The sequence below is a fragment of the Nestor notabilis genome, unplaced genomic scaffold (assembly GCF_000696875.1).
Source record: "Nestor notabilis isolate BGI_N333 unplaced genomic scaffold, ASM69687v1 scaffold31121, whole genome shotgun sequence".
Taxonomy (NCBI): domain Eukaryota; kingdom Metazoa; phylum Chordata; class Aves; order Psittaciformes; family Psittacidae; genus Nestor; species Nestor notabilis.
The window spans coordinates 2522-17479 of NW_009914739.1; the positions used below are offsets into that span (position 1 = coordinate 2522).

The 14958-nt window shown below is 38.1% G+C and overlaps 1 protein-coding gene across 1 annotated transcript; it reads right to left on the minus strand.

The window, feature by feature from the left end:
- Nucleotides 1-597: 597 nt before the first annotated feature.
- On the minus strand, nt 598-14154 carry PYROXD1 (pyridine nucleotide-disulphide oxidoreductase domain 1). Its single transcript, XM_010023800.1, has 11 exons — nt 14077-14154; nt 11776-11895; nt 10253-10381; nt 8314-8387; nt 7224-7384; nt 6156-6253; nt 4772-4901; nt 3753-3865; nt 2121-2243; nt 1694-1831; nt 598-1189 (listed from the first exon to the last, which is right to left on the minus strand). The coding sequence occupies exons 1-11, from the start codon at nt 14149-14151 to the stop codon at nt 941-943; spliced, it is 1410 nt and encodes a 469-aa protein (XP_010022102.1). The 5' UTR covers nt 14152-14154; the 3' UTR covers nt 598-940.
- Between the last annotated feature and the right edge of the window lie 804 nt (nt 14155-14958).

Here is a 14958-nt window from a genome sequence, read left to right on the forward strand (position 1 = left end):
TCCTCAGCAGCTGAAGTGACAAGCAGTAGAAGAGCTGCTCTCAACTGACAGCTCATCCTGGCTTCAGCGTTCAGTTTTTGCGTCCTGTACTTAGCTGAGTAGAAAATACATTTCAGAAACTTGGGGTGGGGGAGAAGTGTAGACGATAAAGCGTCCATCTTGCTGCATCTCTGCCAAGTACATCCCAGGCAGTAAGACCTCCAAGCGCTCTGTGCCCTACAGATGTCCTGTTTATCTGAACCAGTTGAGAGAGATTAGCTGGAACCAGGAGCCTCGAAACCCATGGCAAGTACGCACAGGTCTCAGCGGCGGAGGGCGCCAGTGGGATGGCAATGTGCTGTGCGGCTGCCTTGTAAATGTTCGCCTGAGCAGGTGGCTTTAGGAAGCAGGATTTTTTGCCCTAGACACGCTGGAGGGAGCTGTGGGTGGGTCAGGCAGCACCATCATATCACATCACGGCATCCTGGCTGGTTGAGATGAGGAACGCGGCTGGTGGTGAACCATGGGGAAACTGGGCTCTGGTAACCACGGCAGGTGAGCCTTGCCTGGTCTGGGGAAGAAGAGAGCTACGAGGCACCGTGGGATTTAACACATTCCATTTAGTTCTAAAAATGAAAGCTACCCTGCATTCAAATGAATATGGTACCACCTTAACAGCACAGTGAAGCCCACTTGTTAAAAGACTGTCACAGCCTTGTTTTCATACACTCATCTAAGCCAGATGAAATTTCTTTGCCAACACTAATTCGCTTGCTTTTGTTGCTGCATTTTGACACAGATTAATTAAATTTGCCAGTCAGTATTTTGACAAGATCAATACAAAATCTTACTAAGGAACTGCATTTATCCCTGGTACGTTTCTGGTAATCCTGAGGAAACAATTATATAAGACATATTACTCAGTGTCAAAACTTTATACAAAATGGAAATGGGGTTTTGTTCAATCAAAATAATCTTCTATATCAATATCTGGATTCAGAAGATCTTCACCATAGGCTGAAAGATCCATTTGATTTAAAATTAAGTTTTCAAAGGTTTCTTCCAAGTCCGTGTCACCGATCAGCACAGCTCCCACCATTCGGCCGCTCTGCATCACTACTTTCACGTACTCCTGTCCCTTGGTACACCTCAGCATTAGTTCATGGTCTAAACCCAAGCCTTGAGCATTGTACTTTCCCAATACCACCACCTAGCAGAAGGAAAAAGAGAAAGCACTCAGAAGGGCATTGCGGTGGCTTTTAGTACTTCTGCCAGAACAGTTCTAAGCTTTGAAAGACTGATGCAAACAGGGAAATATTTGTCTTGGGGGAACCTCCCCCGTTCACAGGTTAAAAATCTTCACCTTGAACTATCACACGCAGAACCCAGTAACGAACCAGCTACCATGCTGAACTCTGGGTGACGTTATCCAAGGACAGAAATCTAGTGAAATGGAATGTATGCGCAGAGATGCAGGGTGGAGCAGTTGTCAGTCACCAACTGGAAGTTGTAACACATTCGTAGAGATCATTGCCCTCTTCAGTTTCAGCATTCAAAGTTAGCATGAATGGAGAAAATCTAAACTAAGATTAATTATTACAGAGAGAAGACTGTTTTGTCAATATTAAAGCATCTGCTCAGTGTCAGCAAGTGAAGATAAGCAAGCAATGTGTGTTACTCAGTGGTTGAAGGCTATCAGACTGCATTTACTTACCTTGTAATTGAAAAATTTTGTAACATGAGCAAATAGTTCAAAGCTGAAATCCAGATCGATTGATTCCCCTAATGCATCTGCTGCTATGCATTTGGCTGCGTACCATCCCATCTGCCTGGCTTGAGTCCACAGCCTCATCTAAAACCAAAGAAAAATACATGTAAAGATTTAAGAAGACATTTAAGAATGTTTCTGTGCAGTGACCGACACTCGCTGTTCTCACCAATGCATACTATGGATTTATTACACCCAGCAAGGCTGAACAGCTTTGCTTCCAGCCACCTAGAAAAAACCATGTGTCACCAACGCACCGGGATTATCTACTTATTCACTGGTTTCCATTTCAATTAAACTTTCTTTTCTCTCATCTGTGTAATTTACTTTGCAATTAGACTGCTGCTGAGCGCACTCATATGATTTGATTTACCTGATGCCACACTGGACTTGGTTCCCAGGACGCTGTGCAGATATCTCCAGCTGCATATATGTCTGGTAGGGATGTATGCATGTGCTTATCCACCTTAAGACCTCCATCTTCACCTAGAGCAAACTAAAGCATTCACACAACTCAGCAGTAACAAAAACAATCATTTAAACAAAGTCATTCAACTTCATCTGTGTTAAGCAGCCATCTCGTTTGTTACTTTTTAACGGCATACTCCTAAAAAAATTCAGTAAATTCACTATTCTGTTTAATCAAAACATTTGGAGGTCTAAAATGATATGAATAAACACTATGGGAAGCCAGCAAAGTGCTCTTCTGGGTGCCATGTAGCAACAGAGAGAAAGGTCATTGAGAGTAAACAATTTATGGCTACTTATGTCTAATCTGACTCTGTAAGGAAAGCCTGACACCACAAGAGAAACACGTGGTTCAAACCTCTCCATCTCAAGGCTCCTTCACCATCAAGGGAAGAAAATGGATCCCCTGAAGAGTGAGTGCCACAGTGGAGTATGTTTCACAACTGCCTACATATCAAGTATTACTTCTCCACATGGAAATGCAACCCTGCCCTCTGCAGAGCTTTTCCTGAATCGTATCAAATCAAGAACCCTTCAAATAAGCAAAGAGAAAATTGGCCTACAAAAGCAGAATTTCCCAGCAATCTCTGCATTCTTTTCTCACCAAGTTGAAAAGTAGATCAGTGTTCCATTTTACAAGTGATTTTCAAATAGCCTTTAAAATCTCTCTAACTATGTATGAAAACAAAGCTTAGAAAAGCATTACATACTGAATAAAACTGTTTAACATGAAACTATGCACAGTGGTAAGACATCCATGATAAGATACAAAGCATTAAGCGTTATTTCTAGAACACAGCACGGGTTTTAAAACATTATTACTGATGCCCTGGGCAGGGAAGTAACAGTTTGTCAAATCTCCAACCCTACTACATGTGTTACAGGTAGAGAGTAACATTTCGTATTTTTGCCAGAAGTTTTCTCACTTCTCCAACTTTTCCTTCCAACTCTATTCCCCATCCCACTGCCAGCCAGGGTTAAGCCGGACACCCACCATAGAAACAAAATGATCACAAGGCCTGAAAATTCACAGGACAGCTATGAACTCCGCAATCAGCATCCACGTTAGGATGTTGATTTAAAGCATGACCTCCCTCAATGAAATAAGCATGTTTATAGCTCTGTATCCCAGATTAAGGATATTGAAAGTAAATGCTTCCTTCCCAGGAGAAAAATGTGAAGACTTGTAAGATAAAAAATGGTGAAGAATTAACACAAAAATTATTCTAAATATTTGCCACATTAACCAATTATACAAGTGTTTTTCCCTCTTTGCATAGGCTTAATCTTAACAGTGTGTATTGTATGTGTACTGTCTATCAGGAGATAGGAGAAGCAACATAATAAGCCACGACCACAAATGAAGTTCATTTTATATTTCCAGCATCAGCATACCTGCCTTATTTTGAAATGCTGTACACGGGAAACCTGTAGCAATCCGTGTCAGAACAAAAGCATAAACCAGATGAAAAAAGCGTAGTTCACCTTACTTAAAAGACCAAAACAACCTGAACTTCAGAAGTAATCATGTACTTACATTATTGCCAGCAAGAAACGGTGTAACATTTGGCACAACTCCAGTTGCACTGACAATGAAATTGCATCCATAAATTTTTCCATTAGTTAATTCCACATACACAGGCCACAGCACTGAAAAAGGGGAAAGTTTTGCCCTGAGAACGTAACCAACAGACATTATTTTATTAATTATGTCTTATAATAACAGATGAAATAAAAAGGAAAAAGAAATAAAAAAATCTATTGAGACATCTAACTGATTGGGTAGGGAAAACTAAAAAGAAAAAAGATATAATTAGAGGTTACCTATAACATTTCTGACCTTCACTCAGGACTAGAAAAACCCATGAGATTTTGGAGTTTAGCTCCAAGTCCTACTATTAACTTTATCTGGAATTTTCCTAAATCAAAGCCTTCATTAATAAAGGGAAAATACTGTGTCCTGTCACTTGCCCCTTCTTCAGACCCCTGTGATGTTCTCTGAAGTATTTGGCAACTGCCAAATACTCTTCTATACATAAGTTTCCTGATGCACAGGAAAAGCCTAAAAAGCAAAAAGAATGTCAGAGATTTTATGCCAGAAGTAACTGGCTATTAAAAAATTATTTTAAATACTAATTTCAATTCAGTGGAATTACAGACAGAATTCATGAAATAACTGATATTTTCTCCTGTTTTCTTTGAAGAATTACTTCAGTTTTGACACTAAATGTTGTTCTGTTGGGGCTTTTTTGCTTCTGTTTTACCTCCACTATTAAAATGTAATTTTATTGGACTGTTACAAGGTGGGACTACTCTGCATACAGGATTTAGGTGACTTTGTGGTAAAAGAGTCTCACCCATAACATCTTGTAATTTAACTGTAGCCCATAAATCAGATTCTCAACTACTGTAAATTGCTAGAGCTCCACTTGATTTAAAACAATAAAGGATTTATTTTCCAAATCCGTATTTGCTCCAAAACAGCAAACAGGCTCAAACATGCTCCAGCACTGCTTTATCTTCAACACGTTACTTCTGCTCAGCACTGGCACCTACCTTCATCTGGTTCCACATTCTTCTCTTCTTTAGGAAAAGCCAAAGAAGTCTGTTGCAGTTGTAGAAATTCTTGCTGTAAGTGTATTTTCTTTACTTCACATAGTATTTCAATATGTACTTTATGAGAAAACTGAAGAAAGATGGACAAAATTGCAAACATGATCAGCAATAGCAATATTTTTAATAGCAAGTGCACCTTCACCTAAAACGACTTTACTAAACTGGGAAAAAAATCCAAACAAACCAAAAATCAAACCATATACCCCATCATAAAGCACAACACATTAGCTGAGTTCCCACACTTGTTCCTTTTTCGGCGCAGATCTAACCACAGCAAATGGCAATTTATCTGCATTTCCAGCAGACACCTCATGTTCCTTGAAATTTCACAAGAACCCAGATTTTTCTGGCACACCAGAAAATATTCTCAACTTCCCCTGAGTTTACAGGAAAAGAATTCAGAACTTATCATAACAGAAAAAGGTAAATGTATCTTTCCCATCTTTCAGGGTTTCAAATCCTTCATTTTTCTGTCATGAATTCAATTCATAATTTCATAATATTTCATAAACTTAATACTGATTAAGTTTATATTCTAAATGCTGTAAAAAGAAAAAGGAAATATATCTTGTTCCATTGACCCATGTTTCAGCCACTTACTCCTATTCTGAGGTTGAGACAGAAACTCAGAAAGTTACCCATTTCTCTGAACTATTTTGTGGATTCTGGCCTTGAATGGTTTTATTCTTCACTATGCAAACATGTTTCCATGGCCTTCAACAGCCAAAACACCACTGATTAATCTGCTGAATATCCTAAACATCCTTCAGCTGGCATTGTAAAGCTATTTCTGTAGAATCTAGGACTGTTTGAAAGGTCTGTTTTTTTAATGTGTATAACAGATGCAAACAGCTAAGAAATTAATAAATACAAAACTGACCAAAAAAAAAAGGTGAGGATTTTTACTCTTCACAATGTTCATCCCCACTACTGATTTTGCACTGCATTATCTGCTGTGACAGTTCCCCGTACCTCTGTACAAATCCTCCCGTACGTATGGTAGCTAAAATGACAAGAGAGGCCCCACTGCTGCTGGTTAAAGTGAAGATTGACACCAGTCCTGCAGAAACCTACAAGCCAACATTTATGTTTCAATCTGATGAGCAAATAGCTAAAAACATGCCAGTGGAGCCCATCAGCCTGAAGCAGAATATTACTTCATCTGTATAAGCACACTTCCCTGTTTAATCCTGATGGAACAGGAGAATCAGTTCAAGCACATTTTATTTTTCTAATAATCCTGAATGTGAAATTGCACGTTCTGTCATCCATCCCCGCTTAAAGCAACATTTAAACAAATGTGTAAGTAAGATTATGACCATACCTCTTTAGTCCCTTTAAGACTTAGACCCTCATGCCAGTCAGGGCCTAAAGCACTGCCCAGTTTATCAGCTGTTACAGGTGTTTCTTTTTCCTCCCTTCCTGAAGGAAAGAGATGAAGAATATGAGATTTAGCATGCATACTTCGTGGCCTGCAGGATTCAGAACAAGGATTCTCAATTAAGAGAAATATGATCTGGTTACTAAAAGGGGAAACAAAAGTGTGTAATCCAAAACCCATTCCTTTGCAAGCAAATGAGACTCCAAGCCAGTATTTTTAACACTTTGCAACTTTACACCTTTCATTCATTACTTCACTCCTCTCCAAAACCCCTGCTGGATGCCTGCATGGATCCTTAACAGCCAGACCCCGAAGCACCATGCTTCTGGAGACCCACAGTAGACTTGGTTGCTTCGTATCACTGCTAGTAACTGCCTATCTGCTAGGAAATGGGCACTGGCCCCTACATTGCACAAAAATGCAAATTCTAACATAGCATGATACATATGAAGAACACTGGGTGCCATTTTGTGATGTTCTGGCTGATTCCTTTACAATTTATTCTTCTGATCCAGAACCATGCTTTTGTTTTTGTTATTATTTTGGTTATATACATGTTTCTGTAGTGTATGTTCATGCAGTTCTAGTTAACTGTTGTTATTAAGACTGCAGTTTCACTGCATCTGTAGTAACATCCTGAGTGGTTTCATCTGGTCCTCCAACAGCTTATTAGGGGAGAGCTCCTTCCTATATAATGCTGTCATAAATCAGAAAAACATTCAAGTATTACAGAAAATAGAACAAGTTCTTCAGCAGGTGGAATACAGGAAATTAAATGTAAACTTGGCACCGATATAAAAGATAAGCACACTTTTACATGCTGCCATGTCTCTACATATACTTTGGATAGGGGGTTAGATCCCTTTTTTACTTTTATTTTTTTTAAGGAAGGGAGTCCTACTCATGATAAAAGTAATTCTTATTTATGGCCTGCTAAATTAACTCATCTTAAGACTACGTTAATATTAAAAACTGCTGCTGCAGTGTTGTTAGGACACCGAAACACCATACCTTCCATTGTGTACTTGGTTCTTTTACATTGAATTGGAGCCTCTCGTTTTTCAGCAGACAGCTTTGGAATGAGAAATTCGGCTGCTCCTGCATCGAAAAAAGTATTCCCAATGGCTTTGTCTTTGATAGCCCAGATCACTTCACAGCCTTGAATTTCATACCTGTGGACATTTAAACAATGGATAAAGCCACAGACTACCTGAAAAGGACCTAACTCTCATCAGTGCAACTACAAGTGTGCCAGGTTTCATTCCAGAACCTAGAAATAAGGGATCCAAGATTTTTAAACCTATCAAATCCACTACTGCTTCTAAGTATTTTCATAAGGAACCCAATAAAAAAAAAAAAAGAAATTAAAATCTCTTCAAGCTGACAGGTCAAACTTTCTCACCAGCACAACCTCAGCTGCATCAGGGTGGAGGGTGAGGGAAGACAGATCGTATTTATAATATTACTACTTAGTATTTCCTGCTCCCCACAATTTAAAGAATTTGCATTTTTGCCAGACTGCCCACTGCTAAGAAAAGGCATTTGGATCTTGTTTGTACTACCTGGAACATGAACTGGTAGAGACATGCAGAGAACAATCTAGTCAAAGTGAAAAAATGATTCCCTGCAACACAAAACAAGTCCATACATCTGCATAATATAGGTGGCGCTATAATGTAGCAGACTGCAGGACCACATGGTTCAGTAGCTCACCTGTGACAAAGGCCACATCAGACACTTCAAAGCTCTATCAGCTTAGGTCAGGCTTGGTGCAAGATAAGCTGCCTCTTTATTCCCATTACACCTTCTGTTTCCAGAAGTCAGACAAGTTTTATGACTTAAATATTGCCTTAACAGAATTTTCTGTTGATGCCAACTCAGGCACTGTATATTCTTGATATCCACGTGTCAAAGCTTCTTCTGAAGCTTGCTGAATTTTATGTGTCAGTAAGCACTACTATGCTGCAAAAAAAAAAATTAATCAATTTTGCTACTAAATTCTTTAAGAGCTACGATTTTATAAGCCAACCTTCTCCCAACTCATGCACACTAGAAAGATTTTATTTGCATATCTATCTTTTAAACTTAGTCATTTACTTACACTAATTCAAGTGCAATCCCACCATTTCCTACCACTACTATTCTCTCAGCTTGAGCCAAATTCTTCTGGAAAGCCTGCATTAAGAAAAAAAAAAAGTCAATTACAACTTAGGTTAAATGTTCCCTCACACTGATCAATTATATCCTTTTCAGTATTTTCTTGCTCTGCTAGTCTTATTTTGATCTTCTCAGACTAATGATACACATTTACTTACACCAAAATCTGTACAGAGACACTCACAAAGCCTGTGATGTTCTAACATTAAGGGATGAAATTACTGGTACAGCGTTACAAGTCTCAATTTGAGACAGGAGAAGTTAAATAATTACATTTAAGCCACTTAGAGACCTTAATAGAATCCAGGAGACTTTTCTCTGTCCTAGAGAACATTAGCATTGTGATATCTATTAACCCAGTTTTATCACAACTTGCATAACTTTCACAGTAATTTGCATAACATTAAAAAAGGCGAAGATACAGAAATTCAGGAGTTTAAAAATTCCTGATCAGAAACTGGGAATTTAAAAAATGGTTTGTAGTGAATCTGAGAACCAACTGTATTTGTGCAAAAAGCTTTCAGAAAGAAACGAGTCTCCAAATCCCATCTTAACGGTGAGAGAAATTGAAAAAAATAAAATACAATACAGCCCAGACAGTGTTTTTTTACATCACAATCATGATTCTTGATTTGTTTGAAAGAAAATACTTGACGTGGCTCAGACCAACTACTGCAATTACAGGAAAATCTGTTCATCCATACTTCCAGTTTACCTGACTAATTGTGTCAGAGAACCTGAACTGTAAAGAACCAGGAAAACTGAAGTTCTTTAATCCCTTCAGAGAAGGATGCTCAAGTTGTATCAGAAGGAACTAGTGAACGCAACCAATCACCATGTAAACAATAACAACAACAAAACTCAACCACAAAACAAAACCAAACCCCAACAAATCCAACCCAAGAAACAAGCATTTTCAGCCTCATTCAAAGTTCAACATCAGCTTTGATGTGACAGCCCAGTCTGCTGTTTCCCAGTGGCTGACAGGATACACATGGAAGACCATCAGAAGACAGCAAGCACACGACGATACTACCCTGCAACATCCTCACAGGTTCCAAACACCACTGGTGCCACTCAAGTGGAGTCTTTCTCTTCAATTTAGACAAGATAAATGCATTGAGGACTGTCTTTTTTGTGTTTTGGGTTTTTTTTTTCTTCTATTTCTCTTTTTTTTCTTTTTTTAAACTCAGCTAGTGTAATATCTAAACCAATCAACAACAATTTCACAGTTTCACAGCAGTTTGCTTGAAAAAGTAACTCCTTTTTTATTCTCAGTGTCAAACTTTATTTGATGAATTACAGTTCTTATGTTGTGAAGAAGTAGTGTTCACCTTGCCTCCTCTAATTGTGAAGACCTACAGCAGTGAAACCTCCCTTTCTACTTCCAAACTGAAGTTTTAGTCTATTAAGTCATTCCTCACGTGAAAACTTTCCCACATCTTTTACTGTAACTGTAATTCTTTTATGTACAATGAGGACAAGCTACAGGAGAACTAGGAAGACAAAAAAAGACATTCACTAACTTTTCACTGTAAGAAGTAGCCCTTCATATTGTGTACCAGCTACACCTCCTCACAGAAGTTTCTACTAGTGTCTACTTCCTGTTCATGTTTTCAGATTGGCTTCTATCTGGAGGGAAAAAGATTATCATTAATTCTAGATTATCATGTTAGAAATACTGTCTATGAGGTATCTATAAACTAGTGACTAATTAAATAGCCTCAAATTACCATTAAATAAATTATCTGCTACTGAAAGTCTTCTTATTTAAGGATACAAACACCACCTTATGTTTCACCATTTCACTCCACAATAATCTTTAGTATTTTCCATCAGAATCAGGAACATATTTTACACTTATAACTCTAAAACACATTTACCTGTGCACTGTCAGTATCCCGGATTCCTAATACATATGGGTTTCCTTCAAAAATTAATTTTGGTTTTGCTCCAGCACACAGGCAAAGTTTTTCATACATGTATTCTTTCCCATCTTCAGTGAAAATTTTCTGTTAAAAATGAAGAAAAAATAAAAAACAGCTGGAGACATCTAAGAGAACATCAGCATTTTTTCTCCTTCATGTCACAGTATTTTGCAGACATTAAATTCTGTAACTGGCTTCTTAAAGAGCAGGCCTTTACACTCTCATTGATTGTGTGTCATTTATTTGCATTACACTCACCACACCCTTACAAGCCTAAGTATAAGACCTCATATGACTGGTGAAACCGGAAGTGTACCCAGTACACTCAAAGAAAGGTGAAACAGAAAGATTACCACTTGGTGTCACTCTGTACTCACTAGCTGTGCTATGGAACAGCTTTTCCATGTGACGAATGTCCTCCCCACACCAGCACACAGGTAGGTCTATGCACCAGTACATAGTAGCAATTAAGAATCTCATTCAACGCATTTCAACAATGGTAGACCTGTGTTAACTTAACCAGGCAGAAGCTAGAATACAGTTTAAAAAGGTGGCAAATTCTGTCCTTTGCTAAAGAAAAAGGGTAGGCACTAAACCAGCTAGATCATTCTGCAATAAGCAGTACTTACATTTGAACATTTTACGACTTTGTTGTTTTCCAAACTAGAAGCTGAACAGTTTACAGAGGTTTTGCATAGTGAGTGCTTTTAAAGGTTTTGGATGAAAGAACCTCCAAATTATAGTAATGATCTAAGAATATCATTAGATTCAGAGTATTTATAGAATTTAATTGGGATCCTATCTCTGTGACTGAAAATGAGCACAACGAGGTTTGGATCTGAATGTGAACTCTGATAAACAAATGCTGAAGTGAAAAGTAACATGTCAAGCTGACACAGACACTATCAAGGATCTGGACCTGCTCATACTTGCAACACATTTCCTGCTAAAAAAAAAAAAAAAAAAAAGAAAAAAGAAAAAAAAGAAGAAAAGGTGGAAACATTGCTTCTTTCAGGATTTTTTTTTGTTTGTCTCACGGAGTGTTGATATTGGCTCCCTGTAGAAACAAGCAGTAATTCAGGAATCAGCGAGATCTCCAATCAAGGGTTACAGAACTGTTCAGACACCTGGATTCATACACAGTACTGGTTTCATTGACTGGGTTCTCTGTGATTCCAATCAGGTTTTCAGTGACCTATCTCTAAGGTGTCAAAGATTTCAATCTAAAACATACAGTTTCTTAATTAACAAGTAATTTCTGATCTACAATTTTGTCCCCTGTATATATTTCTACTTGAACAACAGTGTGAGTAATAAATTAAAGTTAGGAAGTATTTTCTTGTAATTTTGGTAACTTAAAACTTTAATGAGCGGTGTTCTTGTACAGAATTTCACACTTCATTTTTTTAACCATTTCTTAAGTTACTTTTTTAATAAATAATTTGAAAAGCCACATAAAAGAGAAAACACTAGCTTACATGTTCATCGCTTCTCAATTGTTTTACTCCAGACTGTATAACTTTTATATTGGGATATCGCTTTTCTAATAGGGAACTTGGCTGCTCTTCTACATCAAATTCCTCAAGCGTTTTGGAGACCTGTAGAAAGAAGAGAGGTATTTAAAAATGTGAATTATTTATCTACCTCTTTTTTCTCAAGCTTGTAAGAAAGTATTTTATGTTCACTTCCAGTAAAGAAATCACAACATAAAGCCCATATTGTCTCAAAACATGTTATCATGTTACTACTAAAGGCTCCTTTTTATATATAGAATCTTTTCATCCCTGTTCCTGGTAAAGAGGCAAAGTAGTAGGCAATTTTCATTCCAAAACTGTATGTTAAGCAAAAATGGAGAACCTTGATGGCTGCTCTGACTGCTATAGTGTTTTATTCCATAAACAGACAGTATTATCAGAGTTGTTAACACTGCTTTTTAACTTACCCTGTTTTTCTGTTTGTTTTGTCATTGATAAAATAACTCCATGATGCTCCCCCATGCAAACATCTTCCTCTCCTCAGCATTTTGGAAAAAAAAAATTGGTCAAAATAGCTTAAAGAATTATGGAAACACTTGTGTCTGGAATAAATATTTTTATTCTCTTTTAAAAAAAATATAATCTGGTGACATTGCCTTCAAAAAACTCTTGCTGCAGGTAGTTGGCTCTTGTATCAGGAAAAGGGCTTACTATTCTTCAGCTTGTATGCAGGACGTATGGCAAACGTTCAGGCAAAACAAATTCAAGATCACTTCAAAACATTTACTCAGCATCACGTCCATAGTCACTATCTGTTATTTCAGAGACTGGGGTGGAGGTGGGGGGTGGCAAACCAGAACTTGGGAAACATTCTAAGTTATGTTGATTTACTGGGTTTCTTCCAGAATGGGGCCTCCAGGCCTTCTACTTTATATAATATTCAAAGATACTCACAGCTAGGAACCAGAAACCACACCATGCTTGTAATTCAGAGAGAAATTAAGATGCTTATGTCCAAAACTTAAGATTCTGTTGCCTTCAAACAGTGTTTAGCTACTCCCTTACTCTTCAGATGCTGAAACTTGTGCCAATGCGAATTATATTTTTGTAATTATTTTTGCTTTATTTTCCCTTGTAGTGATCTGTAGTGATTTGAATTAGGCATTCATACACCAGGAAGAATTACGTTAAAACCACGCTGTCAGAAAAACTGCAGAGTGATCTTTCTTTACTTGTAGTGAGATATGCCTCACCTGTTAGATACCATGTTTCAAAAAATTGGGGTTTTTATGGGTTTAAATTTAAAACAGGGGAAGTTCAGGTTAAATATAAGGAAGTAGTTCTTTACTGTGAGGGTGGTGAGGCACTGGAACAGGTTGCCCAAGGAAGTGGTAAATGCTCCATCCCTGGCAGTGTTCAAGGCCAGGCTGGACAGAGCCTTGGGCAACACGGTCGAGTGTGAGATGTCCCTGCCCATGGCAGGGGGGTTAGAACTAGATGATCTTAAGGTCCTTTCCAACCCAAACCATTCTATGATTCTATAAAAGAGAGTCATGCCAATAAGCGCCAGGTGGAAGCCCAGCTGTGTCCTGACTTTCCCTGAGAGGTGAACCTAACTTCTTACTGGCTGGCAGCTCTGCATCCCAAGTTCTGTGCAATCCGGTCTCCAACTCTTTCCATGCCCCAACGTAGAGTCCAGTGTTCCCTCAGAGTGGGAAAAAGAGCAGTGCTTTCTAAGATCTGAGTACCTCCGAGAAACCAGCTTAATGAACCTATAGATAGAAATCTGAACTCATGTGTGGATTTTATTTTCTTCAAACCAGCAGGAAAGAAGTCACTGAATCACCAAATGCTGGAAATGTAGATAAAGCTGAAGGCAATTTCACAGAGAGCTGTACCTTTTCTTGTTACTTGTCAAGGCCTGTTTCTGCCCAAAATTCACACTATTGTGTATGAGAATCACTAGAGAGATTAAGTTTCTTCAGTAATTTATTCCAAAGATACCATTTCAGTGCTTGAAATGAAGCACCCATTAACAAATCAGTGAAATAAAGCTCCAGTAACTTTGAAAATACTTCAACTACATAAGTATCCTTTGCTCAAATGGTGTGAATATATCCACAATTACTAACAATGAGGAATCACTGTAACATATCTCATCAGTCCTACTAACACCAGTGAAATTACACTAATGTGAAAACAAGTTCAAATTTGTAACCATTTTCAGGACTAGGTTCTAAATTACCTGTACATACACAAACTTCTGAAGAGGTCTTACCATCAGAACAATTAAGTCTTTCTTACCTGTCTGAAATTTGTTACAGCTTTTAGAACTGGAGAAGCTGTCATTAAAAAAATGTCTTCTGATGGGAATTCCATGGCCAGCTTGTAAAGAAACAGAAATCGTGATGAGTGAGTACAGTCATGAGTGAATACAATAGATTTTAAGACAATAAAATTATTACTGAAAAGTAATATATGTTACTACACTACTTTAGTCTAGTGGAATCCTATTGGACAAACACTACTTCAAGAGTGTTTACGTACTGTCCATAAAAGGGATAGCAACTGAAATGAACAGAATTTGGAGACCCAAGATCTTCATTCATTCACACACAAATATATCTTCAAGAACTGCAGGTATGGTATAAGGGATTACTCAAATGACTATTTTTCACAGTATTCTAAAGGCCAACTGTAGGAACAGACTATGACCATGTGTTTTCTCAGGACACACAGTTGCTGGACATACTTTTTAAAAATCATATAGCAGTGACTAATTGTCCCTAACATATGCTTCACACATTGTAGCTGTAAGTGTTGTCTTGACAGACAATAGGAAGAAAGATTGACATGTAACACACTGTGCTGCAGCAGCTGCTCCCAGCTGTATCTAATACGACTCAGGAAAACTACAGAATGCTTTAGAAAGCACAGGATCATGTTTGGCATCCTTATTAATGCCAGACAGTGGAATTGAGTGCACCCTCAGCAGGCCTACAGATAATACCAAGCTATATGATGATGTCGACACACTGGAGGGAAGGGATGCCATCCAGAAGGACCTTGACAGACTTGAGGAATGTGCTTATGTGAACCTCATGAAGTTCAACAAGGCCAAGTGCAAGGTCCCACACCTGGGTTGGGGCAATCAACAGTGTTAGTACAGACTGGGGCATGAATGGA

What these genes read in the sequence shown, in the direction of transcription:
- PYROXD1 (XM_010023800.1), bottom strand. Translation starts at nt 14,151, where the DNA reads ATGGAATTCCCATCAGAAGACATTTTTTTAATGACAGCTTCTCCAGTT. An exon ending in GGGATACTGACAGTGCACAG is followed by an intron (nt 8,388 to 10,252) that starts GTAAATGTGTTT and finishes TTCTTAATGCAG; the next exon opens with GCTTTCCAGAAGAATTTGGC. An exon ending in CAAGTCCAGTGTGGCATCAG is followed by an intron (nt 1,832 to 2,120) that starts GTAAATCAAATC and finishes CTTTGGTTTTAG; the next exon opens with ATGAGGCTGTGGACTCAAGC.